Source organism: Rhinatrema bivittatum, chromosome 2 (genome assembly GCF_901001135.1).
Source record: "Rhinatrema bivittatum chromosome 2, aRhiBiv1.1, whole genome shotgun sequence".
NCBI classification, from domain to species: domain Eukaryota; kingdom Metazoa; phylum Chordata; class Amphibia; order Gymnophiona; family Rhinatrematidae; genus Rhinatrema; species Rhinatrema bivittatum.
This window is the reverse complement of record NC_042616.1, coordinates 527,947,862-527,973,907: the sequence shown is the minus strand read 5'-3', so window position 1 is coordinate 527,973,907 and position 26,046 is coordinate 527,947,862. Positions and strand designations below refer to the sequence as shown.

At 45.3% G+C, this 26,046-nt stretch overlaps 1 protein-coding gene across 4 annotated transcripts in view; it reads left to right on the top strand.

Annotated features, from left to right (window-relative positions):
* LOC115085149 (glyoxylate/hydroxypyruvate reductase B-like) overlaps positions 1-26,046 on the top strand; it is a 144,903-nt gene that overhangs the window by 107,029 nt on the left and 11,828 nt on the right. For all 4 annotated transcript variants that reach the window (XM_029590804.1, XM_029590805.1, XM_029590802.1 and 1 more), the window contains 2 exons: positions 2,018-2,193; positions 22,110-22,206. In XM_029590804.1, coding sequence (XP_029446664.1) covers positions 2,018-2,193; positions 22,110-22,206 — 273 coding nt within the window. The remainder of the gene's footprint in view (positions 1-2,017; positions 2,194-22,109; positions 22,207-26,046) is intronic.

Genomic DNA, 26,046 nt, shown 5'->3' with positions numbered 1-26,046 from the left:
AACTTGAGAGCTTAAATCTAGGCAATGAATAGAAGGCCTACATTTAGGATGAGTTTAGATGAAATTTCAGCTGAACACTTAGCATGCTATGTTTGGCTGAAAAAGGATTCCTAATTTAGGAGGCTAACTTAGGAGTCTAACTGGGTGATGCATCAAGCCGAGGTAGTGCTTTACGTGCATTAAATAGCATATATCGTGCAATGTATGAGATATTATGCATGGCCCTGCCCAGCTTGCCTCAGCTATTACAATGACCTGCTGTGCATGTGATTTTCCTGCATGAATAATGCAAATGCATGCAAAGAACGTCATTAATAGGCAATTTTATCGCAGCTGACTAAAAAAGTGATCAGCCGTGATAAAACAACAACACCTCCTGGAAAGCGTTAAATGTGACAAGGGAGCAACTGGAGCCTAACCTAGGTCCTGAGGCTCCCATGTTACTTTTAAAGGACCCAGAAAAAAAAGCCACGTCTAAACAAAAAGGTTGAGTGGGTGTCAAGGCTGACTCCCAGCTCAACCTGGGGCCCCCACTCGAGATGACCCCAACTCCTCAATAGAAATAGAGTTTTTGTATGCGGCAGCGATGGCCCCCTCCATTTTCACCCCCCCCCCTCCTCCAAAGTTTTAAGTGAAAATCATTGGGCGTTCAGGGGTCCCCACACCTCACCTCACCTCAGTAGAGACATAGAGGCACACAGTCCTCCCCCCCCCCCAAAAGTGTGAAGTTAAATGGGGTTCAGGGTTCTCCTCTCGAACCCTCTGGCATTCCCCCCATCTCCTGACCCTCCTCCCGCACTCCCGAACCTTAAAAATAAGAATTCAGTCCCATGTCCCTAGCACCCCCACCCAGTCAACGCCATTTTTCAAAATGGCACCAACCTGACCTTGCTTCTATCACGTGGAGGGAGGACCCTGAAGCCCATTTATTTATCGTCACACCTTTGGGGGAAGGGGGATGGAGAGAAGGGGTGCCGGGGGGAGGACAATGCTTTTATGTCTCTATTGGCGAGGGGGAGTAGGGACCTAAATTTGAGAGTTTAGGGTTTTTTTTAAATATTAGTCTATATGCAATCGGGAGCCAATGCAACTGTGCAAGTACTGGGATCATATTTTCATCCCACATTCCATAATAATATGGCCCACTACGTTCTGAACCAATTGTAAACTATGTAGATACGTTTTTGGAAGTCCCAAGAAGAGCATACAATAATCAAACTAAAAACTAGAACAGGCCCTGATTTCACTAAATCTGCCAATGCCAGAGCTTTCCTGAAGTGCTGAGTCTAACTAAGATTAAAAAAAAACAAAACAAAAAACAGGTATGTGCTATTGCCCTGATTTGAGGTCTCATAATCCAACTATTGCCATTTCTTCAGCTCAAATATCTCAAGTCCCTGCCACAGAGATCTTAGGGTAGCCTGAGTTCCGTTGCTAGACCCAAAAGGCAGATCTCTCATTTCTCCCTTATCCCTTTTTACCAGTTTCTCTTCTGCTTTACACTATTCTTTCCCCTGTCTCTCCTGTCCTTCTCTTCATTCTCTCTTCCTCCTTCCTGTTACCAATTCACTCACATAATTATAAAATGGAATTACACCTTGTTGAATGTCAGGAACATATCCGATACAGTCATCTTTCAATGCATAATTCACGGAGAATATTCAGACATACCCATTTATATAAATATTACACAACAATGTCACTAGGCCCAGTAGTGCAAAACGGTCTGCACTTACAAACTCCTGGTTGTTTCTAGGGCAGAGAATAGTTTCTTTTGCTCTCTACCATACTCCGTACAGTCACCAGTTCGGAAGATGTAATCCAGAACTCCCAATCCTTTTGACTTTTCCAGGTTGAGTGGGTGAGCGCGTGAAAGCCTTGCTTGGTCCTGAGTCTTTCTGCTAGTTTATCAGGCTACAGCCAGTTCTTAGAACTGCTGTAAACGTTCAGAGCCATGAAGTAATCCTAATCTGCTTTGGTAATAAGTCTGCCTGTGCTGATTTTGCTCTTCCTTCAGAAAAGAGGAGGAGCGAGCTGTTGGGGCCACGTACTGTGCCAAGATCGAAGAGCTCCTGCAGCAGTCCGACTTTGTGATGCTGGTGGTGCCCTTGACGCCTGATACCCACAAGCTGATTGGGAAGCGGGAGCTCCAGCTGATGCAGCCCACGGCTACTCTGATAAACATCAGCAGAGGTATGCTGCAGCCACCACAGAAGCACTCATTTCTGTCATCACATCTTCCAGGTGTTTTCAAGGGGGCAAAGTTTCCAGCTGTCCACATAAGGACAGCATTTGCAGGTTCTTTCTACCCGTGGGTTTTGCACTAGCTTTCAAAATGAAGGCACGTGCATACTTTGATTTCAAAACTTGCTTTTGCTCCTGCTTTTTACATGGATTCTTTGCCATGCACAATAATATGCATAGAGTTGAAAATGTAATCAATGTACATTATTTTGCTCCTCTCTCTAACCTTAACATAGCCACCTTGGAATGCATTGTCTAAAATGTGGCTAAAAGTCTGCACGTTGTGGAACTTGCATGACTTTTTAGCTGCATTGAGGAGGTCAATATTTTGGATGTTGTAAATCAGCCATCTGAAGAGTGGACTGATCTGCTAGAGCATTAAGACTCAAAAACAGTAGAAGCCAGCAATAAGGTGGGAACCATCTTCTGAATAGCAGTTATCTTGCTGGAGAAATGGTCAATATAAACATTGCATAGTGTATGAGAGAGTTCTAATTACATATGGGAGTTATCTGTCAAAAATTAACTGAAGTGAGATCTTCCGTATCTTCACAATGCAAAACAGCTCTTTTGAAGTATTTGTAGATTCAGTGAGGTCAATATTCAAAAGCCATTTAGACCGATAACTCACAAGCTATCCTGAGCGAGGCCTGAGCTTATATACATTGAAGTATCTGATGTCAGCATCTGGGGCCGCGGCCGGGTTCCCACCATGGGCCCTTTAAAAGAACTAGCGATGCGCACGTGCCTAGGGAGGGGCACGGCGCCGATGGCGGCATCTCTCCGCGGGCCATGCGGAGAGACCCGACGAGCAAGGACATTTTGGATGACAATACTGGAGGCACCGGAGGCAACCTGTGATCGGAGCTGGCGGCCCACCGCCGCCAGTGAAGAGGAACCAGGAGCTGGAGTCCGTGTGAGAAGGTGAGAGGGCCACGCTGTGGATCTGCCGTGGGCGGCACATGTGACAGCTGAATTTTAGTTATATCATCTTTAGACCTGCTTCAGTGTATGCCTAAAGTTAACCGACCTTGTGAGACTGGATAACCTGCCACTTAACTGCATGTCTTCAAAAGATATCCGGTTAAGAGGTGATCCTTTTTAAATTAAAAAAAATTAAAAAAAAAATCAACATAACTCCATGCCTTCTAGACCAATTTACACCCCCAACCACAAAATTCTGACACCCACCCCCCCACCCGTTGGCCAGGACCCCCCAACCACCTGAAATTTTGGATATTGGTGGCAGCTGTGCCCGGTTCTCCCGCTCACTCCCCGCTAAATATACCATCAATTTTGCTCTTGGGTCCTCCCCCCAGTATCTGAATTGGAGCCTCTGTTTTAAACTTGGGATCGCAGTACACACAATCTTGGGTGCTTCCAGCATTACTGTGGTAATAGCACTGGAAACATACTCTATACCAACAATATCTGATTTATTTTTAAATTTCAGGGGTTATGGGGAGGTCCTGGCCAGCGAGGTCAGACTTTTGTGGTGGGTGGTACGAATTGGGCCAGGAGGCCCACGGATGGGGTTTTGTTTTGTTTTTTTTAAGGATCGTCATTTACCCAGATAACTTTTGAAGACAGCATCATTGTATATGATAGAACAGGGATGGTGAACTCCGGTTCTCGAGGGCCACAAACAGGCCAGGTTTTCAGAATAATCACAATGAATATGCATGAGATAGTTTTGCATACAGTGGAGGCAGAGCATGCAGATCCATCTCATGTACATTCATTGTGGATATCCTGAAAACCTGGCCTGGTTGTGGCCCTCGAGGACCGGAGTTTGCCCACCTGTGTGATAGAATATGAACTACAGGCAGCCTTGACCTCTACCTGACCAGATTTGTATTATTTTCTCTCTAGGCGACAGACTCTCTGAATCAAGGAGAAATGTGGAGGGGGGGGGGGGTTTATAATAAAAGGCTTTTTCAGTGGTGCAATTTTGTTTTTATGTTTTATTTTTTGAAATTACAATTAATATCCAATAAATTTCTTGTTTAGAACAGTAATAGATGAAAAACTCAAAAACAGAATATTGTCAGAGGAGGAGAAAAACCCACGTCTTATACCCCTTTAGGGAAGAAAACAAGTGAAATTGCCTGAAAAATATAATAATGCAACAACAAAGAATATAGACTGCTATATCTGTATTCACCCAACATGTCTAATTGCGTATCAAACTCTGGGAGTTGAAGTGGCTTCCGGTTGAGGGAGAACCGAATGGCCCTGCAAAGAAATTCTCTCATTAATTAATTTAGCAAGTTGAGGCAGATCATAAAAAACATATTTCGTTCTACTAATTCTGATCACACATTTTCAGGGAGATTTCAACCTGAATAAGTCTCCAAGTTATAACACAACTGGTCTCTTATTAATAAAAATCTTTTCCTCTTTAGATTGTGTAATCCTTGCTACATCCGGGTACATACAGACATTTAAGTTACAAAAGGTAATTCCCAACTTACAAAAGAAAAGGTTCAATAAGTAATCTCTATGTGAATCAATCAACAAAGTAATTATAAGAGTAGCAGCCAGGGATCACACCTTCATTAGCAGATTTTTCCAAAAAAGAAGGTAAGTTCACACAACGCCCCCTTAACTCCAGAGTCTTCAGGCATAGCCTCCTGCAACGTGCTACATCCTAGGTTCTGGCAGTCAGCACATACTGTGGGCGCTGACAGATGATGTCATCTCAGTTCTAGTATAAAAGGAAAGTCAGCACAACCACTCAGCACCAGGTCTCCTGCTGTGCTCCTGCCTGCAGCTGTCTTGGTCCTGCCTTACTTGTTTCTGTCATGTTGTGTTCTAGTCTTCCTGCCTTGTTATTTCCCAGACTTCTCATCCAGCCCTGCCTTGGCTGTGTCATCCTTTATCTCCTTGGCTTCACTCTTAAGTTGCTGACCTTGGACTGGACATTTTCCTGCTTTGCCTGCTCCCTGCCATAAACCTTGCCTAGACTTTGAGTATGCCTTGCCTGCTACCTGACTTGACCTTGGACTGGTCTCTGCCCTCGCTTTTATAGGGTGAAGAGGATGACATCATAAGTAGGGGATGCAGGGACTCTCCCATCTTGGTCCCTTTAAGAAGCCTGACATCGGGGGTGCAGGAAGAGGCAGGAGCCAGTGGCATTTGGCGGCCTCTGTTGCGAGAAGGGTGGTGTCCAGCCATGTTGGGAACAGCAGTGGCCGGCCAGAGCATGCCAGCTGCGAAGGTGAGGGTGACAGCTTGTGGGCTGTCCCTGCGAACCATCAAATGCAACATTTCCCTAACATAGGCAGCCTCAAAAACAAGGTTCCACAATCTGAGTCCAGGTGGTGCACAAGGTCTCACTAGGCCTCCTACTAAGAAAATGGAAAACCTCTGAATATTTACCCACTTGGATATCCCAACCAGCTAGTTCGTAGACTGGATATAAACCCTTCTGACCCTGGTCAGCTTCCACAGGATGGGTTAGCCTGCTTTTCATGACTGGGCCTAAAAAACAATAAATGCTAAGCTTCTGAACTACCTCCTAACTTCAGAAAACCCATAAAGGACTGCCCTCGGACAGGGAGCTGGTTAAAAAACTATCAGGGGGACGGCCATTCCAGACCCCGGAAAGGGAGGAGCTGCATTTGAATGGAAACCTCCCCTTTACAGATCTGCACTCCTCTAACCTAGAAACAGGACTCACTCAGGGCTTATTAGTAAGTGAAATGTTTATTGATTACCCAGTAAAATCAGGAACTTTAAAACATCACTCATAAAAGTAAAAGAACACTAATAAAACAAATAAATATGACAAAACAGCTGATGAAAAGAGCAACATTTTACAATTAAACTCATATATATTCTTAAAAAGTCCCCCTCCCAAAAAAAGTTTCAAAACAGCAGACACATTAAATAACATCCAATAAGAATTAAAACCAATAAGAATTTTAAAAAATTCCCAGCTTTCCATACCTAGGAACGTTTGATTTCCAGTCACCCTGCTATTGGCCTGGATTAATGGCACAAACTTTATCCACTCTCATATACACACAATCTCTAACACATATACCGTGTTTCCCCGAATATAAGACAGCGTCTTACTTTCTTTTTACCCCCAAAAGTCCCACTATGTCTTACTTTCAGGGTATGTCTTATATTGGAAAAACAGTCGAATTTTTTAAATACCTGTCGGAGGGCCGCGTGGATCCAGGCGGCTGGCGGCGGGAGCCGGGTGGTCGCGTGTTACCGTAAATCTAGGCCGCGGGCGGGTGGGCGCTTGTTCCAGGCGGCAGCGGGAGGCGGGTGGACGCGCGTTAAATCTAGGCCGCGGGCGGGTGGGCGCTTGTTCCAGGCGGCGGGTGGACGCGCGTTAGTTCGAGACGGCCGGCGGGTGGTCGCGTGTTAAATCTAGGCCGCGGGCGGGTGGGCGCTTGTTCCGGGGGGGGGGGGGGGCGGGTGGACGCGCGTTAGTTCGAGGCGGGCGGCGGGTGGTCGCGTGTTAAATCTAGGCCGGGGTCGCACAGGCGCGCATTCATTCACTGCCGGTGGGGCAGCCCCCACCGGCAGTGAATGAATGCGCGCCTGTGCGACCCCGGCCTAGATTTAACACGCGACCACCCGCCGCCCGCCGGCCGTCTCGAACTAACGCGCGTCCACCCGCCCCCCCCCCGGAACAAGCGACCACCGCCGGCCGTCTCGAACTAACGCGCGTCCACCCGCCGCCTGGAACAAGCGCCCACCCGCCCGCGGCCTAGATTTAACGCGCGTCCACCCGCCCCCCCCCCCCCCCCACCCCCACCGCCGCCGCCGCCGCCTGGAACAAGCGCCCACCCGCCCGCGGCCTAGATTTAACGCGCGTCCACCCGCCGCCGCCGCCGCCGCCTGGAACAAGCGCCCACCCGCCCGCGGCCTAGATTTACGGTAACACGCAACCACCCGGCTCCCGCCGCCAGCCGCCTGGACCCACGCGGCCCTCCCCCAGGTATTTAAAAATAATTTTTTTACTACGTCTTACTTTCGGGGGATGTCTTACATTAGCCGACCCCCCTAAAATTCCCACTACGTCTTACTATCAGGGGTGTCTTACTATCGGGGAAACACGGTATGTTCATTCTCTCTCACACACACACTCACATGCTGTCTCTTGCTCACACATACACACATCTCTCTCTCTCGCACTAACGCATACACATGCACATATTCTCCCCTTCTGGAACGCACAAGTGGCAGCAGCCTTTAACTTCAGCCCACACGGACGACTGGACCCCTCCTCTTTCTTCTTGGGGCAAAAGCCGATGTGGTTCATTTCTTCTGACCATGCAGGCCGATGCTGATCTTACTCGTTCCGGCCATAGCGATTGCACCTCCTCCTTTCCACCTACGCAGGCCCAAATGACACAACTTCCTCTTCTGGGCCCTTGCAGGAGGGAAGCATAAGGAGTCACAATCTTTGTAGTTCTACCACTCCCAAAACTGTGGCACTTTAGATGGTCATCTAATCTACCTAGTGCTTCCACTGGCCCTGCACTCTCCCCCATTCACACACACCCCATAGCGTTGCTCCCCTTCTTTTTTCATGTCCCTCCCCTTTTCCCTTTTCTCACCTCTAACTCACCCCTCTCTCCCCTCCCACTCAGTTACCCTCCTCCTTCCCTTTCCTCCCTTCTTACTCGCCACCCTTCCCTTCTATCCCCTCGCAATCAACCCCTTCACTTCCCTTCCATCCCTTCTCACACACCCTTCTCCTTTCTCACTCATCTCCTTCCCTCTCACTCACTTACCCCTTCCCATCCCATTGCCTCAGTTCTCAGTCACTTCCTCCCTTCTCTTCCCTTCCCTCACACTCCACCCCCTGGGTCTTTTTTTTTCTTTTTTGCCTGCGGGGGTGCCAGAACCCCATGGGCATGTCATAGTACCCATCTGCTGCTAGCATTGTCTTCCTGCCCGTGGGACTTGGGATCCCCACAGACATGTCATCACGTCGCCACGGGACTCTCATATCAATTTGTGACTGTGCCACTAACAACATCTTCCTGCCCGGAGGTGGGGATCCCACATCATCATTTCACAGCTGCATTGCCATCAGTAAATTCTTGTAAGCGGGGGCCTGGGATCCCTGCTGACATGGATTCATTAGGCACCGCCAACAACCTCCAGCCTCTTTCTCCTCAAGAGCATTTTCCAGGATGAGATGGCTATCACAGCGGTGTTTTGGGGTGGCACTTTCTGCCACCCCAAAATTTAGCCACCTGTAGAAGCTGCCTCACCCTTTCTAATGATAGAATTATCCCTGAGGTCCTGTCCAAACAGAAGTGACAGCATAGAAAAGAAAAGCCCTCAAGGATAGTTCCCGCACCCTCTGCAAACAGAGTTAATTGAATAACTAGAACTAATGAGAGTAGCTGGTTGAGAATTAAAGCCCAAACTGCTAGCCCAGAACTAGGAGAGAAGAGGGCAGCCAGGGGGGGAGGGAAAGGAAGGAGAGCAGGAGTTAGCAGGCTCTGGACAACAGAGCATGAGAAGGCCCTGGAGAGAGCTAAGAGCTACAGGAAACGCCGCACTGGTTTATTGTTTATCTGGAAATACAAGGGCAGCAGCTTGGAACATGAGAGCTAAGGGATGAGATGCAAGGAGCCAAACTAGCCAGCAATAGGATGTTTTGGGACTGCTTTAAGAGGTTGGAGCCAGAGGAAGTTTGCAATCAGTAGACAGGTCTGGACTGGCGTATAGCAGAATGCATGCTGATAACTATAAGCAAAGTGGGGAATGGTATAGTGATGTCCTACCTCGTCTCTGAGAGAAGAGAGAGAGAGAAAGAAAGATGCCTGCTACTCCTGCATGGGACTCTAGGATGGAAAGAAGCATGGACACAGCGCGATATCTAGCGAGTCTTAGTTGCATCGAGGACAGAACTTGAAGCCGCTTGCTTGGTTGTTAGATATGGTGAGAGAAGAAAGCATGGACACGGCCCTGTACCTGGTGAGTCTCAGACTTCTCTCCCTGTTGTGGGTGAATGGGAAAGGACTGGAGTAGGTGATTGTCTACCACCGCTGGATCTTTGCCTCTTCCTACTGCCGCTGTCTGTTATCTTTGATATCTGTTGCTACATGAAGGCTGGGGTGGTGTTCAAGATGTACAGTGGCCAGAAATTCTACGATCAGAGAGTGAAGCAAATCCAGAAGCTTGTGCGTGAATGGAAGAAACAGGGTGGTAAAACCTTCATGTTTCTGGTAGGCCGGGCTGGTTAAATCTCTGCAAGTAGGAAAATAGGAGACCCAACAAGAATATAATGATCAGTTTAATAGATATTCTAGAAGTAGACACATTGGTGAACATGGATCAGTTGACAGCCCTGCTTAATGCCATGGCTGGACTCTGCCAGTTGTACCGGAATTGGATGACCTCACAGCTGGCACTAAATTCTGCAGGTTGCCCATGAGGCCATGTGGGAAGGAACTAGGAAGAGAGGCCCTGCGGGGGAAGGCAGTACACAGATATCTTATTTGACTATTGCCTGAAAACTGCCACTTGCCTATAAATGTCCATATGTGGTTGAAGCAGGAAGCATTTAAATAGCCTAACATCATTTCTCGTGGTCATGTTTTAATAACAGGTAGCAGATTTAAAACAATTCAACTGGAATTTGCTGTTCTAGGATGTAGTCAAGACATCTTGCATAGCTCGGTTTAAAAAGAGTTTGGACAAGTTCCTGGAGAAAAAGTCCATAACAGTTATTAGCCAGGTATACTTGGAAAGCCATTACTTTTATCCCTGCGATTGAGCATCAAGGAATGGATCTAATCTGTGGGATCTGCCAGGAACCTTCTAATGATCTGGACTGGCCACTGTTTGAAAAAGATGTTGGGTTGATGGACCTTTGGTCTCACTAGGCATCTTCTACGTTTTTATGTAGAAGATGTCCACTACTGATCTAGGTTGTTAGGATTCGTGGGTTTCGTGGACCCTTGGCCTGAGGGTGGAGGTTGATACTACCTGAGGGGTGGAGCCCCACAGGTCCTCACTGTCGGGAGGCAAGATCAGCTGCAGCAGGGGACACGACTGTAGTTCAGTAGAGTGAGAACATCCTGCGTCACTGCCACGTGATCGCAAGTAAGTGCACTGAGAGATACTGTGAGACGCCCCGAGGAGCGGGACGAAGAGGCACAGTTCAGAAGAGTCACAGTACTTAGGCAGGACTAAAGATACAATGTACCAGAGCAGAGTGGGGAGCCGAAGACAGGATCTTCTGGAGGATTGATGCAGAGACTGTCCCAAGGGGTGGGACAGCGCAGCAACAGAGTCTCTGGTGTGATGACGTAGGGGCTGCCCGGAGGAGCGGGGAAGCGTAGAGTCAAGTCTCTGATGTAGTGACGTAGGCTGCCCCAAGGAGCAGGGAAACGTAGAGTAAAACCACTGGTGTAAAGACGTTGAGACTGCTCTGAGGAGCGGGGAAGTGTAGAGTCAAAGTTTCCGGTGTGGTAAGGTAGAGACTCTCCCGAGGAGCGGGAAAGCATAGAGATGGGATCTCTGATAGGCAGTGCTTGAGGCAACCCCGAGGAGCAGAGAAGCGAGCAGGCAGGACCTCTTTACGTGGCAATACTCAGAAAGGATAGCGGCATGTAATTCCAATTTCTTATTTATTTGAAACATTTTTATTATTTGAATGAAGCTTACAACATATCAACAGCCCAGTGATGTTGGTACACTTAACACCACGGGACAAGTGACAAAAAGAATGAAAAAAGACATAGGTTATCTCAACCCCTCCCCCCCCCCCCCCCCCCCCCCCCCCCCCCCCCCCCCACACACACACACACACTATACGAACCAGAACAGCCACCCATAAGTCCATACTGTGTGTCTTAGCACCTCATACAAGTTGGGCCAGATCCGGAAAAGAACCAATAAGTCAGTCATTGAGAATCAAACTCCTGGATCTGTGCGGTAGGGCCTGGACGTACGGATCCCATATCGACAAAAACTTCCGGCACTGTAGCGGAGAGCAACAAGAGTTCAAATCATCCATGCACATCATATGGTGGAGATGGTTCTGCCAGGCCCAATAAGAAGGGGCATCTGAATTCGTCCAATGTAACAATATCACTTTTTTGCCTACTAAACAGGCTTTCATGATGAATAAATGGGAACCAGCACCTTTAATCAGCAGCGGAGGAAAATGTTCAAACAGAAAAATGAACGGGGACAAGGGAAGAAAACAGAAAAATGAACGGGGACAAGGGAAGAGAGAACCCCATTAAATTTTTTATATAATTTGCAATATGACCCCAGAATCATCTGATAAAAGGGCAGGTCCAAAAAGAATGAGATAGCGTGCCTGTAGCTTGCTTACACTTAACACACAGATTAGAGGAAGAAATTTGAATGGTACGCAATTTGAGCTGACACATATGCCCTTCGTAAAAATTTGTACTGCATTTCCCGATAGTACATACCTGCCGCTAATTGGGACACTCGTTTAAAGCAGGCCCTAAGGATAGGGACAGTAAGAACAAACATCCCATCTCCGTTCCATCTATCCACAAGTATCGAATATGGGTCTTGTCGTATACGTTTTTTTGAGATTTTTATAATAAAAGGAAAGGGAGGGAGGCTGCGACCTATCAAACGAAAATAAGACATCCAAAGAGTGAAAAACCCTGGGATGCGTGGATTTGGGAGACAAGGATTTAATACAGTGTTGAATCTGGAGGTAGGGAAATACCTGGACCGGCTGCAACTGATACATTGCTTGCAGGTCAGAGAACGACAATATTTGACCTTCCTCATTAAGTAAATGACCCAACTGAGTAATATCTTTAGACTCCCACAGGCGAAACCCCACAGGCGAAAGCCCAGTGGAAAATCCAGGATTTCCCTAATGGGTAGCAGATAGAAACACATCCGTGGTATCTGCAGCATCTTGGTGACCACTTGCCATGTTTTCTGAAGAGGTGCTATCGAGGGGGATTGAGTCAAAAAGGTCGGAAGTTTGTCCGAGGTTGACTGCAGTACAAATTTCAAATCCAAGGGCGTGACCAATCCTCGCTCAGCTTAAACATTAACGTAATAAGGCGTAAGTTCCCAGCCAGATTATATATGCCCAAGTCCAGCATTCCCAGCCCCCCTTCCCCCAACCCCTCCCGCAAGCCAGACAGGGGGTATTCTAGCTTTCCCACCTTTCCACAAGTAGGAGCGTACCGCTTTATCCAAATTTACCAGATCTTTGCGTGTAAGAGAAAGGGTTACATTTTGCAAAACTTAAAGCCACTTCGGGAGGAGAACCATCTTAAACATGTTCACTCGACCTCCTAATGAGAGAGGCAAGGCCTTCCAAGTACGCAGCCTTTCCAGTGAATTCTGAATCAAGGGTGGAACATTACATCTATATAGAAGGTCTGGAGAACAGGGAAGCATACTCCCCAAATAGCGGATGGACCCCTTAGCCCATTTCAAAGGAAAGGTCTCATCCCACAGCTCCTGAAGAGAGTCTGGAAATGCCAAGGCCTCCAATTTGTCCATGTTAAGGCAGAGGCTGGAGAAAAGTCCAAACTCCCAAATTAATTGCATCAGAGCTGAAAGGAAATGAGCGGGGTCTGTCAAAAAGGCCAATTTTGGCTAGTAATTTCTGGTCAAAATTAAGTAATGATATAGGACGATATGAGGCTGGGGAGTGAGGGTCCTTTCCCGGCTTTGTGATAAGAGTAATATGAGCAATATTGACATGTGCCGGGAAGGAGCCTGTTCGTATTAACTCTGAAAAAGTATGGGCAAGTATGGGTCCCAAGGGGTCTACCAGACACTTATAAAATTCAGCCGTAAAGCCGTCTGGGCCCGGGGCTTTAAAACGCTTAGCCTGTCAGATAGCCAATTGAACCTCCTCAACCCCAAGTGGACGATTCAGCCATTCTCTTTGTGTCTCTGAGAGGCAGGGTAAGTCAATTCGGGTACAGAAGCGATCACACGCCTCCTCATCCCAACTGTCAGTAGCGTATAGGTCAGAGTAAAATTGTCTGAACTGGGCCAGAATAGCCGAGGTGTCATTAACAATTTGATCAGCTGGGGTTCGGATAGCCGCGATATGCCGTGGACTACGAGCCGCTCTAATTAAGTTAGACAGTAATTTCCACGATTTATTGCTAAACTGGTATAATCGGTATTGGTAATAGTGAAGGCTCTTTTTGGCCCTTTGATGGAGTAATGAATTTAAGGTCCCTTGGAGAGTAAGGTCATTCTCTCTATTTGAGCTAGAATTAAAACTTGCCAATCGTTCCTTAGCGTGCCTCAATTGAGTGCTTGGAGCCAGAAGACGCTTGTCCAAAACCTTGCGCCTATGAACTACATAAGATATGATGTCCCCCCTTAGGACCGCTTTAGCGGCGTACCAAAAGAGGACCGGTTCGGTCCTATGCTCTCTGTTTAACCCAATCGTTCCTTAGCATGCCTCATTTGAGTGCTCAGGGCCAGAAGACGCTTGTCCAAAACCTTGCGCCTATGAACTACATAAGATATGATGTCTCCCCTTAGGACCGCTTTAGTGGCGTACCAAAAGAGGACCGGTTCGGTCCTATGCTCTCTATTTAACCCAGCATAATCCTTCCATTTAGCCTGTAGGTATTCTTGGAAAGGAATATTGTCAGCCAGGTAGTATGGAAAGCACCACAGGCAGGATGTGGAAGTGACAGTGGACAGCTGGAGATCTAGCCACACTGGTCAGAGATAACAATGTCCCCTATGCCAGCATCATTAAATTTAGTAAAAAGATGACCGCTAATTAAAAAATAATCCAAGCGGGACAGGGTGGCGTGCACTCATGAGAGATGCGTAAAATCTTTTTCCATCGGGTGTAGTATGCGCCACACACCTACTAAGTGTAGGGACTGTTCAAGTTGCATAGATCCTTTGTTCATGCCCAGGTCTCATGAGGATGTTTGGAGTGAAGTCACGGATAACATTAAAGTAGCCGCCCAAAATAAGAAAGTCATCTAGATATGGGAGAAGAAGACATTGAAGGTCTCTAAAAAAAAACCCAGGACTATAATTATTAGGGGCATAGATGTTACATAATACAAGAGTAATCTCATATACCTGAATTAGATACTGCCCTCGAGCATCCTTAATTTCTTTTTGAACTTTAAAGGGCAACTGTTTATTAAATAATATTGCCTCACCAGCGGATTTAGTAGAGGCTGATGCAAAGTAGACATCGCCAACCCAATTTCTACGTAATTTCCCATGTTCTATGCCTGTTAGATGGGTCTCCTGAAGAAACGCGATATCAACCTGTTTCTTTTTTAGGTGAGTAAGAATTTTGGAACGCTTAATTAGAGAGTTTATCCCGCACACATTCCAGAATATTATTTGGGTGCCGCAGCTAGGAGTGCTTCAACCTGGGAACATAAAACAGATGAACCAGATAATACGCTTCAAAATGGAAGCCCTCCCAACTCAAGCCCCCACACATCCCTGACATTACTATAACAGATCCGAACCTGTAAGTACACATTTCTACAACAGGTAGCACAGAACACAGCATGGTATCAAAATATCCCCAAACACCCACCTCCCGCTCCCACCTCCCTGACCTGTTCCATTACCCAGAACTCCAAACATCCCCAACAGCCAGAACAACCCTATGGAAGCCACTTCCATGCAAACAACCCCCCACCCCCCCAATTCAGCTCCATCCACAACATTAAACATGGCATCCAGATAAGCAGGCCCTGCTTCAGTGTTGGGCCCAGAGATAATAAGCAAAGAGAACAGGCCAAAGTCTTGTAGTGCCTGCCGGCAGTCGACCTTAAACCCAGGCCATCTCATCCCATCTCTTCCAGGGTTGCAGTGAGATATGTGCAACCCCTACGAATTCCAGGGAGTTCTGTAGATAAAAATGATAAACTGAGAATTCAGTAGCCTGACTTGTCAAATCTGCGTGAGCTCCTAGCCTGGACTCAAATTTGTCTCCTCCAAGTGCTGCGAGTCAGAGAGTGAGTGAGTGCGTAGAAAATTGTGCACCTCCTCCACTTCCGTGAACCAGCGAACCCCTGTTTGAGTATTGGTCCGCAGGCGTGCAGGATGGACCAGGGTTGCCCGAAGGTCTGCCGCGATCAATTTAGAACCTAAAGGCAGTGTTTGGCAGCTAACACCGCAGAAAAGTCCTGAAAAATCATGATTTTCTGGTTTTCATAAACCAAGGACTTACCAGCTTGGGTAGCTTGTAGTATTTCGCATTTATGTGCAAAATTAAAAATTTTCGCTATTACTACCCTAGGCCGGGGATCTGAGGCCTTTTTAGGCCCTAGTCTATGTGCGCGTTCGATATGGAGGGGGCCATGTGCACGGGAAAGCGTGAGTTCATTACTGAGCCAGCTTTCCAAAAAGGCAGGGAGCTGTTGATCATCAAGGGACTCGGGGAGGCCAAGAAAACATAGATTTGAGTGCCTCGAACAGTTTTCGAGGTCTTCCAACCTTTTTGGAGTGCTTCTCCAGAGCAGCCTTGAGAACAGAGATTTCTGTCTGGGAGGTAAGGACGCCATCTTGCACGTCTGACACCGCTGTTCCAGGTCAGAGAATCGGGCCTCATACCCTGCGAAAGCCGCTGTTAGCTCCGAGAGTTTTGTTGAAATAATTTTTAGTTCTGGACCCTGCGTTTCAGCAATCGCTGCTTTAATTTTGGGAAGCGCCTCTGTAACAGGCAGTACAGGGGGGTCCAATGGCAACATGGCGGGCGCTTCCAGCATCCGAGGGTTGTCTTTTTCTTTTTCTTTCTTTGCCAATTGGGAGGCCATCCTCTAATCCACCCGACTGCCCAAGTTCCCAAGGAGGCTGGATGCTATTTTTAGACTCGAAAAGGTTCTTTGTGAACATGTGGATGAGGCTGGATGCAGAGACGAGCGCTGCGAGGGAAAATCGCGTCCTTCCCCTGCACTGCATCACGTGACCTCCTCAATTTCTTATTTAATCTTAATAGATCATTCCAATCTCCTTCTGAGTCAACTCCAACCGGAGACTCAAAAAGTCTTAAACCAGAGATAATACTACTGGCCGCCTGATCCGAAAAACTATAAAACTGCTCCATTATAACTTCCTATCCTCATAAATTGATATAGGTAACCTATAAAGGACAATCAAAACAGTGACCAAATGAATTACATGTTGCTCTCAATCAACCAGTATACATATAATATGCAATAAGAGTAATCCCCTTATATTTTTACCTTAATATTGTATACTATAAAAATCTGTTAAAGATGTATCTGTTATATATTTATTGAAAAAATACATACCACAAAATCTTCAAAATTGTAGAAAGGATACACTAATACAAAAAATGATTGAAAAAATACAAAATGCAAAACGAATCACATCAAGGCATCAAATCATTAAAAACCTTTATCATAACATCCTCACACATACATACATACCAAACTACTCACATTACTTCCATAAAAACATAATTTGCAAAAAATATAATTCACAAAATGGCCACTTCTCAAAAAATTGGCATTGTTTATATGGTGTTTTCCCTCATTGTTTTTGTCAATATTCAATATTCAGAAGACTTTTCGATATTCTCAATATTTTCCCCAATATTCAATGTGTGTTTCTCAATCTTCTCAATGTTTTCCCCGATATTCAATCGGTTTTCAATATACTCTCAATTTTCTCAACATCTCCCGACTAAGGGTCCCTTGTTTCACCTGACTTGAGTTTCCTTAGGGGATAATAACTCTACAAACATGGAGAATAAAATATGTAACCTTACCACTTCTTACCACTTCAAACACCCAATATTATAATATACCCATTTCATTATCTCTGAACCATGCGGCAAATCAATCTAATGCCGCGCCCTATCAGAGCGGCGTCTCTCATACAATTTAAATCACCGTTGCTTCCAACTCTTTATCAGCTTTGAATTATGACTCGCTGCAACGTAACCGATACCACTTCTCTGCAATACAATTCCAAAATAAAAAATCAATTTACATCTGTTGTGCTGGAGGTGGACCCTTGGCCTGGCGCAGGATTGGTATGGCCCTCTGAGGGTTCCCAGAGGGTGCCTGTCGCCAGGAGGCAGAGCACACGAGGAGACAGAGGCTAGCTGGATCTTCACCAATAACAGTCTAGGGGCTCCGTGGGTTGGATACCCGGACCGCCTGGGCTTAAGTGGGCCTCTGAGGGTCTCCCGGAGAGGTAGCAGAGAGGTGTGCCCACCAAGAGCAAAGATGCGTGCTAGTGGAGAACAGATAAGCTAGACCGGAACAGAGAGTACCGGAGACCACTGGAAGGAACAGGAACTGAAGGTCCTCTGGTCAGGATAGGCAGTGCCTAGTGGACTAGCTTGTAGAAGGCCACGGGTAGCATTAGAACAGGCGGGCCTGGTGGACACAGGAGAAGCAAGGAGAGTGTCCGTATGGAGCGCAAGGGTCAAAGCCAGGGTATCCATCCAAGGGTGGTCAGCCAGACAAAGGTGGTCAGTGGCAAGCAGAGGTCAGTTCCAGGTGTCAGTGGCAAGCAGAGGTCAGTTCCAGGCAGTGGTCCACATGTGGTCAGAAGCAAGCCGAGGTCAGTACCGAGTATCAGAGAAGGTACAACCTGGGTAGTGGAACGTGGAGCAGGAAACAGGAACAGACGCTGGAATACAGGAAGGACCACGGGAACGCAGGAGCACTGGAACAAGCACAGGAACAAGGAACGCAGGAACACAGGACGGCAACTAGCTTCACACAAGTGTGGTGACCCGTTTGCCAAGGCGAGGAACTAAGGGAAGGCCCTTGCCTTATATAGGACGCTTACGTGAAGTCATCAGGAGGCATCCTGCCCGAGGTTCCCGCCCTGGGCCCTTTAAATGAAGGAGCGCCGGCCACGCGTGCGCGCCTAGGGGCGGGGCCGAGGACGTGGAGCCCCTGTGAGAGCTCCGCTGAGAGGTCTGCGACGACGGAGGTGTTCGGGGTAGGCGCTGGGGATGCCGAGATCTGACTGCTGCTGCTAGGGAGGACAGAACGGAGCCCGTGGAGGGGAGCCTGAGGTGAGCAGGTCCGGTCGCGGCACCAGCACGGCCGGGACGTGCAACAACATCATAATTTACAAAAATCATTCTCAAAAGCATTCACTTCCAACAATGGATCCGAGCTTACCGGTGTAACTCACTTCTGTCTCCTGAGTTGTATTGCTACCAATCAAACAACGCCACCTTGCTTTACGTATGTGGAATACGTAAAGCAAGGTGGCGTTGTTTGATTGATAGGTATTCAAACTCTACTTAACTAATCAGAATAAAGTGCCCAATTTAAAAAAACGCTAACAACTCAATATCACTATTATTTATGCCAAACGGAAACATAGTATACCACTGATAAATGAACCATTGTTCACATTGACGTAAAGAGTGAGAAATATTGCCTCCCCATGTCCCTGTTAACTGCTTAATAACCAAAAAAACTTAATATCTTCACTTAAGGAGACTGCCCCCTTGTATCCCATTGGAAGACAGCGTCCTCTCTACCACAGGTCAGGACTAGGTCTCTACCTGAAGACCTATCCTTCCATCCCAGATTTTGTTCAGAAGACAGTTCTAATTCAAACAGATAATTTGTGGTTCATTTTTTCTAATTGCACCTTAGCATTCATTTTATCCTATGCATCATGAGCACCAGATCATCCTTTGTTATGGGCTGATTTAAAGCAGGGTCATGATTCACTGCTTCATGGGCTAATGCTAAGGAGATAGAGGAACATGTCAGACTCCCATTCAGGGGCGTCGTTAGCACTGGGCACCCGGGGCTCATGTCCCAAGTCTCAAGCTCAGTGCCCCGAGTCTCAGCGGACCTGCTATTTTTTTTTTTTTTCAATCCCGGTCAGGACTAGGCTGAAGAAAGAAGGCTGCCGAATGGTCCTGGGCAGAGAGTTTGTGTGTGTGTGTGTGTGTGTTTGTTTGTGAGAGAGAGAAATAGCATGTGTGAGAACTTGTGTGTGTGCATGTAAGTGATGCTGCATGAGTCAAAAGAGGTAGCTGCTGCAGTCTGCATGCCCAGGGAGAGAGAGAACACATGCAAGAACATATAGGGGAGGGAGAGCTTGTGTGTGAGCATAACTGTGTGTGAGAGAGAGAGCGCATATGTGTGTTAGAGGCACTGTGTGTGTGCCCAAAGAGGAGGCTGCTGCTGCCTACATGCTCCGGGGAGAGACAGAGCATTTGAGAACATATGAGGTAGGGTGACCATATAGCTCCATGTCAAGGGGGACAAGCCAATCCAGTCCTGGTTTTACCCCATTGCATTCATAGAAATGTAGTTCTGATTTCTTTATTGATTTCCATAAGAAAAGCAGAACTGTGTCTCATTGCATGCATTGGGGTAAACCTTGACAAGGGAAAAAAACAGTGGTTGTTTTAAATTTTAAAATTTACGTTTGCATGTAGCGTGACCAAGTAGCTCCTTGTCAAAGGAAAAAAAACTGAACCAGCTCCTGGTTTACCCCAATGCTTAATTTTATATCGTGTGTGCAAGTACATGAGTATCATTTAAAATATCCCTGCCACGCAAATGTGTGCAGCCTTTACGTGTGTATTCACAAGTGATCATATTGGGAGGGGGGGGGGAAGAATGATACTTTATCTATCTCCCAATGTAAGAGGGACACTTTCAACTCAAGGTGGGTTTTGGGGGAGGGGGATGTTACAAGTCTACAGACCCTGGCGCCCTAGGTATTCCAATGTAACATCACTCCCGCCCCCCCCCCCAAAAAAAAAAAACCCCACCCCGAGTTGAAAGTGCCCCTCTTACATTGGGAGATATATAGAGTGTCAGCTTGTCTTTCTCTCTCTCTCCCCCTTCCCCAACCCCTGGTGTTCAGGATCCTTCTGGCTCAAAATTGCGTAAGTCTTATCCGCATCCCTGGAATGCCCATAGTTTTCTATCATGATGTTTTATATTTCTTGATTTTATAGTTTGATGGGTTGTATGTGTCCTGGTGATGTTTCTTTTTTTCCATTGTTGCACTATATACAGTCTGGCTTGTGGTTTTCAGTTCAGTTTTTGTCTGCATGTTTCTGTTTATGCTCTCTTTATTCTGTGTTTGATAAGGGTTAATCTGTGTTCTACATGTGAGACTAAGATGAGGTATTCTGCTAGTGTATAATTTCTGCAGAGGGATCTATAGCAGTTTGGCTTGTTCTTTTTTCATAATAGGAGGAGTATTGGACTGTAATATTTGCAGTATTGCTTTTTCATAGGTAGGGTTGTTTGAGTGCTGGCAGTTAGTGCTGTTTTAGTATGAGAAGTATACTATATTGTATTGGAGAAGAGACGGCTGAGGGGGGCTGTGATAGATGTGTTTAAAATCATGAGAGGTCTAGAATGGGTAAATGTGAATCGGTTATTTACTCTTTCGGATAATAGAAAGACTAGGGGGCACTCCATGAAGTTAGCATGAGGCACATTTAAAACTAATCAGAGAACGCTCTTTTTCACTGAACGCACAATTAAATTCTGGAATTTGTTGCTAGGGGATGTGGTTAGTGCAGTTAGTGTAGCTGGGTTTAAAAAAAGGTTTGGATAAGTTCTTGGAGGAGAAGTCTATTACCTGCTATTAATCAAGTTGACTTAGAAAATAGCCACTGCTATTACTAGCATCAGTAGCATGGGATAGACTTAGTTTTTGAGTACTTGCCAGGTACTTGTAGCCTGGATTAGCCACTGTTGGAAAAAGGATGCTGGGCTTGATGGACCCTTGGTTTGACCCAGTATGGCATGTTCTTATGTAATTCTATTTTCAGAGGATTCATTTATTAATTTGTTTTCAGCAGCAAATTAAAGACAGCACAATTTTTAAATGTCTACAATAATGCAACCCAAAGTTTGTATGTAAGTGGCTATTACTGTGCTATGCTATGTCTGGGTCTGTCAGCCAGCTGTTGGGAGTACCTTAAGAAGAGCTCAGTGAAAAGCATGGATAATTGATGCACTCATAATATTTCCATAATATTGTGAAAAGTAAACAATGCTCACAATTAATGGAATGCATGCACCTATGCAGATTACTCTCTGTCATTCTTATGTTGTTTCATGTTGACTCACGAGTGTATTCGTTAGATTCTTCATTGCCACTGTCCTGAGGATGCTAGAATAGAAGGAACAGAGGGTCGAGAGAAAGGAGGTAGTTTCAGGGGTGGGGTGGAAATAGGGGAAGGATCAGGTGGTCAGGTTCCTCCCTCCCCCAGTTCTCAAGTGACCAGTTTTGGTCTATGGACAAACTGGTGGTGGGGATCGGGGGGGGGGGGGGGGGTGGAATGAAAAAGCCTAGGAGCCCTACCCCAGATGTTTGAAGTACCTAGCAATGCCCCCTACTCCCAATAAAAGAATTGTTCCTTTTGCCAAATACTAATAATGTTACTTTGAACTGCAGACCACACTTCTAAAATAACAAAACTCTTTCAAAACTGTGAGGGCAGGTCAACGAAGTGAACTCATGGTAATCACCCTTCCTATAAGTGTATTCATGTTAAATGCTTAACAAAGGAGAAGTGTCCTGTGTGAGCCTACTTAGATTGTTTCTACAGGGAAATTCCAAAATATTAAAGCATTGCCATCTTGGTCTGCCTTCAAGTCGTGCCCTTTTGGAGTTGAAGAGATTTATTTTAGAATTATTTTTCCTGCAAAAGGCCATACCTGTGGGAACATATTTTAACACAGCTATCTAGAGATAATGTTCATTACAAAGTGAGTGCTGTGCTGTGTTTCTTGTTGGCTGCAGCGCAATTTTGATGTTACCCTAGAAGAAAATAGACAAGAACATACTGGATTAATACTGTGAGTTGTAAGCTGTTGGTGTCTGTCTTTATAATTTCTGCTGGATATGTCTAGAAGAACAATTTGTCTTTAATCCAGGTGCTGTGGTGGACCAGGATGCGTTGGTGGAAGCACTACAAAATGGGGTCATTAAAGCTGCAGCTTTGGATGTGACAAATCCTGAACCACTGCCAAGGTTAGCCCACTGAGACACGAATGTAAATCTAAGCACTGGGCTCAACATAGTACAAAATAAGAAGTGCAATTAATGTGAAGAGCCATGATGACTCTGGAGGTTAGATTTAAGAACTTGGCAAAAGTCCTTGAAGATGCTACTGCTGTTTGATCAAACTGATAGTAAAATTTGACCTGCATCCTGCCTGCTTTAAATTTGTTAGGGAGATATATATAAACACATATATTAGACACATGGTAACAGACCCAAAAAGGAGTTGGCCCTTTTTTCTATCTATTTAAATTTGTCGTGAGTAGATTTTGAGGCTGATGTATTAAACTGTGGCCAAATTTGCAAAGATCACTTCATGCTAAGATTGCTGATAGTGCCCATGGGGCACATTCAATGGGATAATGTGCACTATTTGCCCTTTTAGCCCATGAAATGTAACTACTTCGCAAATAGCAATTTTTCATATATAGTTTTACGCGGTGAACTTTCATGCAAATTCTTTAATGAGTGACTATGATACAAAATTATGTAAAACAACTTATTAACTATGAATGCATAATAAAACTGCATGCAAAAAACTTTCACAAACCTGATTTCTCAAAATCAGGTCTGCAAAGTTAACATTTTTGCAAAATAGTTGATAGTAAAAAAGTGTGTGCACTATTTTTACTACAAAGCTTATTTGCATAAAAGTCCTGATAGCAAAACAGCACATGCGATTTAGTAAAGTATGCATGGAATTTGGTGCATTCCAGTATATCAGCCTCTCTATTTGCTTTACCAGTTTGGGAGCTGCTTCCATCCTGCTCACCCACCCTCCTTCCTGCTATCTGTATGATCCCTATGAAGCAGGCAAGGCAGTCCTTCCTATGAGTCTCCTGCTATCTTGTAGTTTTGGGCTATCAGACGCAGTAAATTAAAACAGCGTGGAAAAAGAGCAGTGTAGTGTCTGTAAGATAGCAGTACTGTTGCAGAAACTGCAATGCGGTCTAGTCTGTGAGCAGGTCTTGGGATAAAGGCATGAAGTGAGTTGCGCCTGAATTTGTGTTTATTCAAAGATCCTCTTTGCTCAGCCACAGAGGCACCCAGGAGGCAGGCAGTCTATCTCACTGCAAGGTAAGCAAGGGAAACGCAAAATGTGGAGCACAAAAGTATTCTGTTCCTGTACACAGAGCTCAAAATAAGGAAGAGACAAAATTTTAGCATAGCAGTGCAGAGATTGTATGTTAGTTCATGGTTTCCCACTTTTTTCAAGCTCAAGGCACACCTACATGAACTAAAATGTTGTGTGGCACACCAGCTTCCATGGGACAGGCAATGTGGACATGGAGAGAAATCACGTGGCCAAGAGAAATGCTAGGGAAGCACTGAAAGCCACACCAGTCTCTTTCAAAATTTAAATTAAAAGGGACAGAGGGGGCAGAGACATTTTTTAAATTTATATTTTATTATGCTTTTATAAATTTTATGACATAACCTGTCAAGATACAATGCAGATATCTATTGTCTTACAAAACAAAATAAGTAATAGTTTAACATTACGAAACCAAAAAACATAGAACAGAAACATTTATCAAGTAGATTTACAAAGCAGTCTTTTATAAAGTTTATCAATAGATATCCTATTTACTATGAAATAAGCAGTAATCCATCTTCTACATTATGAGCTTTACTATAAAGGCAATATATCTTCAGGAAAAGAAAGTATAGCACTCATTCTCTACTTAAGCGGCAACCAGTTTAGCCAACATTGCTCCCAAGTAATTTTTTTGTTTCTAAAAACATTTTTAGATCTTCTGGTTTATAATAGATATATCTCTCGTTATTTAATCTTAAAAGACATTTACATGGATATCGAACTACCATTTGTGCTCCTATTTGTTCAGCCAATTGTTTCATAGCCAAAAACTCTTTCTTTCTACGTTGTGTCACTCTAGCTATATCTGGAAAAATCCAAATTTGATGGTTGTAAAATTTAGCTGTTCTATTCCGTAGAAATAGTGTAAGAACTGTATCCCTATCAGAAGAAAATACAAACTTAACAAGAACACTACCTCTCTTTTCCACAATCTCATCAACAGTTGTCTCGAGTAAATCAGACACATTTAGAGGGGATATTTGTTCCTCATTCACTATATTTGACATAATACAATATATCTTTGCAAGAGGGGGAGAAGCTTCTAAGGGTATTCTCAATACTTCCTTCATGTATTTTTTAAATTGACCTTGTAGAGATATAAACCTTACCAAAGGGAAATTTATTACTCTTAGGTTTAAATATCTAGATTCATTTTCTAATCTTTCTAGATGTTGTCTGTATCATCTCTCCTTGTATTATGCTAGCTTGCATTTTCTGAACTTGGGAAACTTTCTATTCTAAATCTTCCAATTGAGCATTCTGCTTTTCTAAATTTTTTTCTGTTTTCAATACTCGTTTATTCATCTCCATTGTAACATTCGTTAGCTTAGCTTAGATATAGATTTTTCTAAAGTAATAATTGCTGTCCAAACAGAGTCTAATGTAATTATCAATGGCTTCTCCAGTTTCTTCGTGGGGGTTATGTTGGCCAATCTGTCCCCTCAATATCTGACACCTCCATGTGTTTCTTAAGGGGGCCCTCATTTTCTCCCTTGAGTGACTGCTCTCTCAATTCTACTTTATTATCTTTTCTCCCATCTCCAAAGATAATATATTTCCATCTTCACTTGAATCAGTTGTTGTTACTGATTTCTCAGGGAAAACTATTTCTTCTGAGCAGATCTGAAAGGGAGGAGGAGTTGCTGGCGCTTCCAGGCTGAGTGATAGTGGTGAAGCAGGTAAATCCAGTTTTAGCTCATCTACTGGGTTTACAGCGCTTCCCTCGGGAGTTTTTTCGAGGGCTGGACTGAAAAAGTTCTCAATTTTCCCCTGGGCGGGGTTTGCTGGGAAGGATGATGCCGCAGCCTCCCTTAGCTGGCCCTTCCTTTTAGTGTGTGGCATAGTGATAAGCCAGATGATAAAAAGGTCCTTTGGAAGTTTTCTGAGAACAGTCAGTTACTTTCTGTATTAATCAGATGTTTACTGCAATTGGAGAGTCGGGAGAAGATAAAGTTTAAAAATTGAAAAATTCTACTTACTTGAGGTGAAGGAGTCTTAAGGGAGAGACTTTCCAGGCAAAGCCGCACACGCCGACATCAACTGCGCGCCGTAAATGGGCCGATTTTGTAGGCCCCTTTGGTGACGTCCGGTCCCGGAAGTGATGTAATGCCGTTGGAGCAAGGTCCTCCTTACCCCCGGTTTCAGCAATTTGAAGGTAAAATTTCGATCTGACGTCTCGGTTCACCTCAAGTTTGCTCCCTTCTCCTTCATCTCCAAGGGGCAGAGACACATAGTCATCACGATGGGGAAAGGATAAGTCAGTGTGACGTGGGCAAATGGCTCGATTAGTTACCTCAGTTGCCCAGAGTGAGTCACATCTAGTGTGTGTGCACTCCCTGTATCACTCAGCCTAGGGGTAAGAGAGAGGCTGGGAGGACTCAAACGAAGCTCAGGAAGAGGAAGATGAGGAGGTACTGGGTGCCCCGACTGGGGCCTAGCTATCCATGCCCTGCATGCTGCCCATTAATTACCACACTCTAGGGCTCATGCTGTAGCTAGGAAGAAGAGACATGCACAATTACACATTCTCAGAATGGAGCTCCTCCTACACGTTTAAGAGCCACCGCTTGTCATTCTTATTGTGAGGTGCCGAGACAGAGATTCGGTGCTGAGCTGGATCTGAGCATCAGGCAATGGTGGTTTTTCCATGGCACACCCGATAAAATCCGAAGGCACAACACCACAGGGCACACTGGTTGGGAAACAGTGCT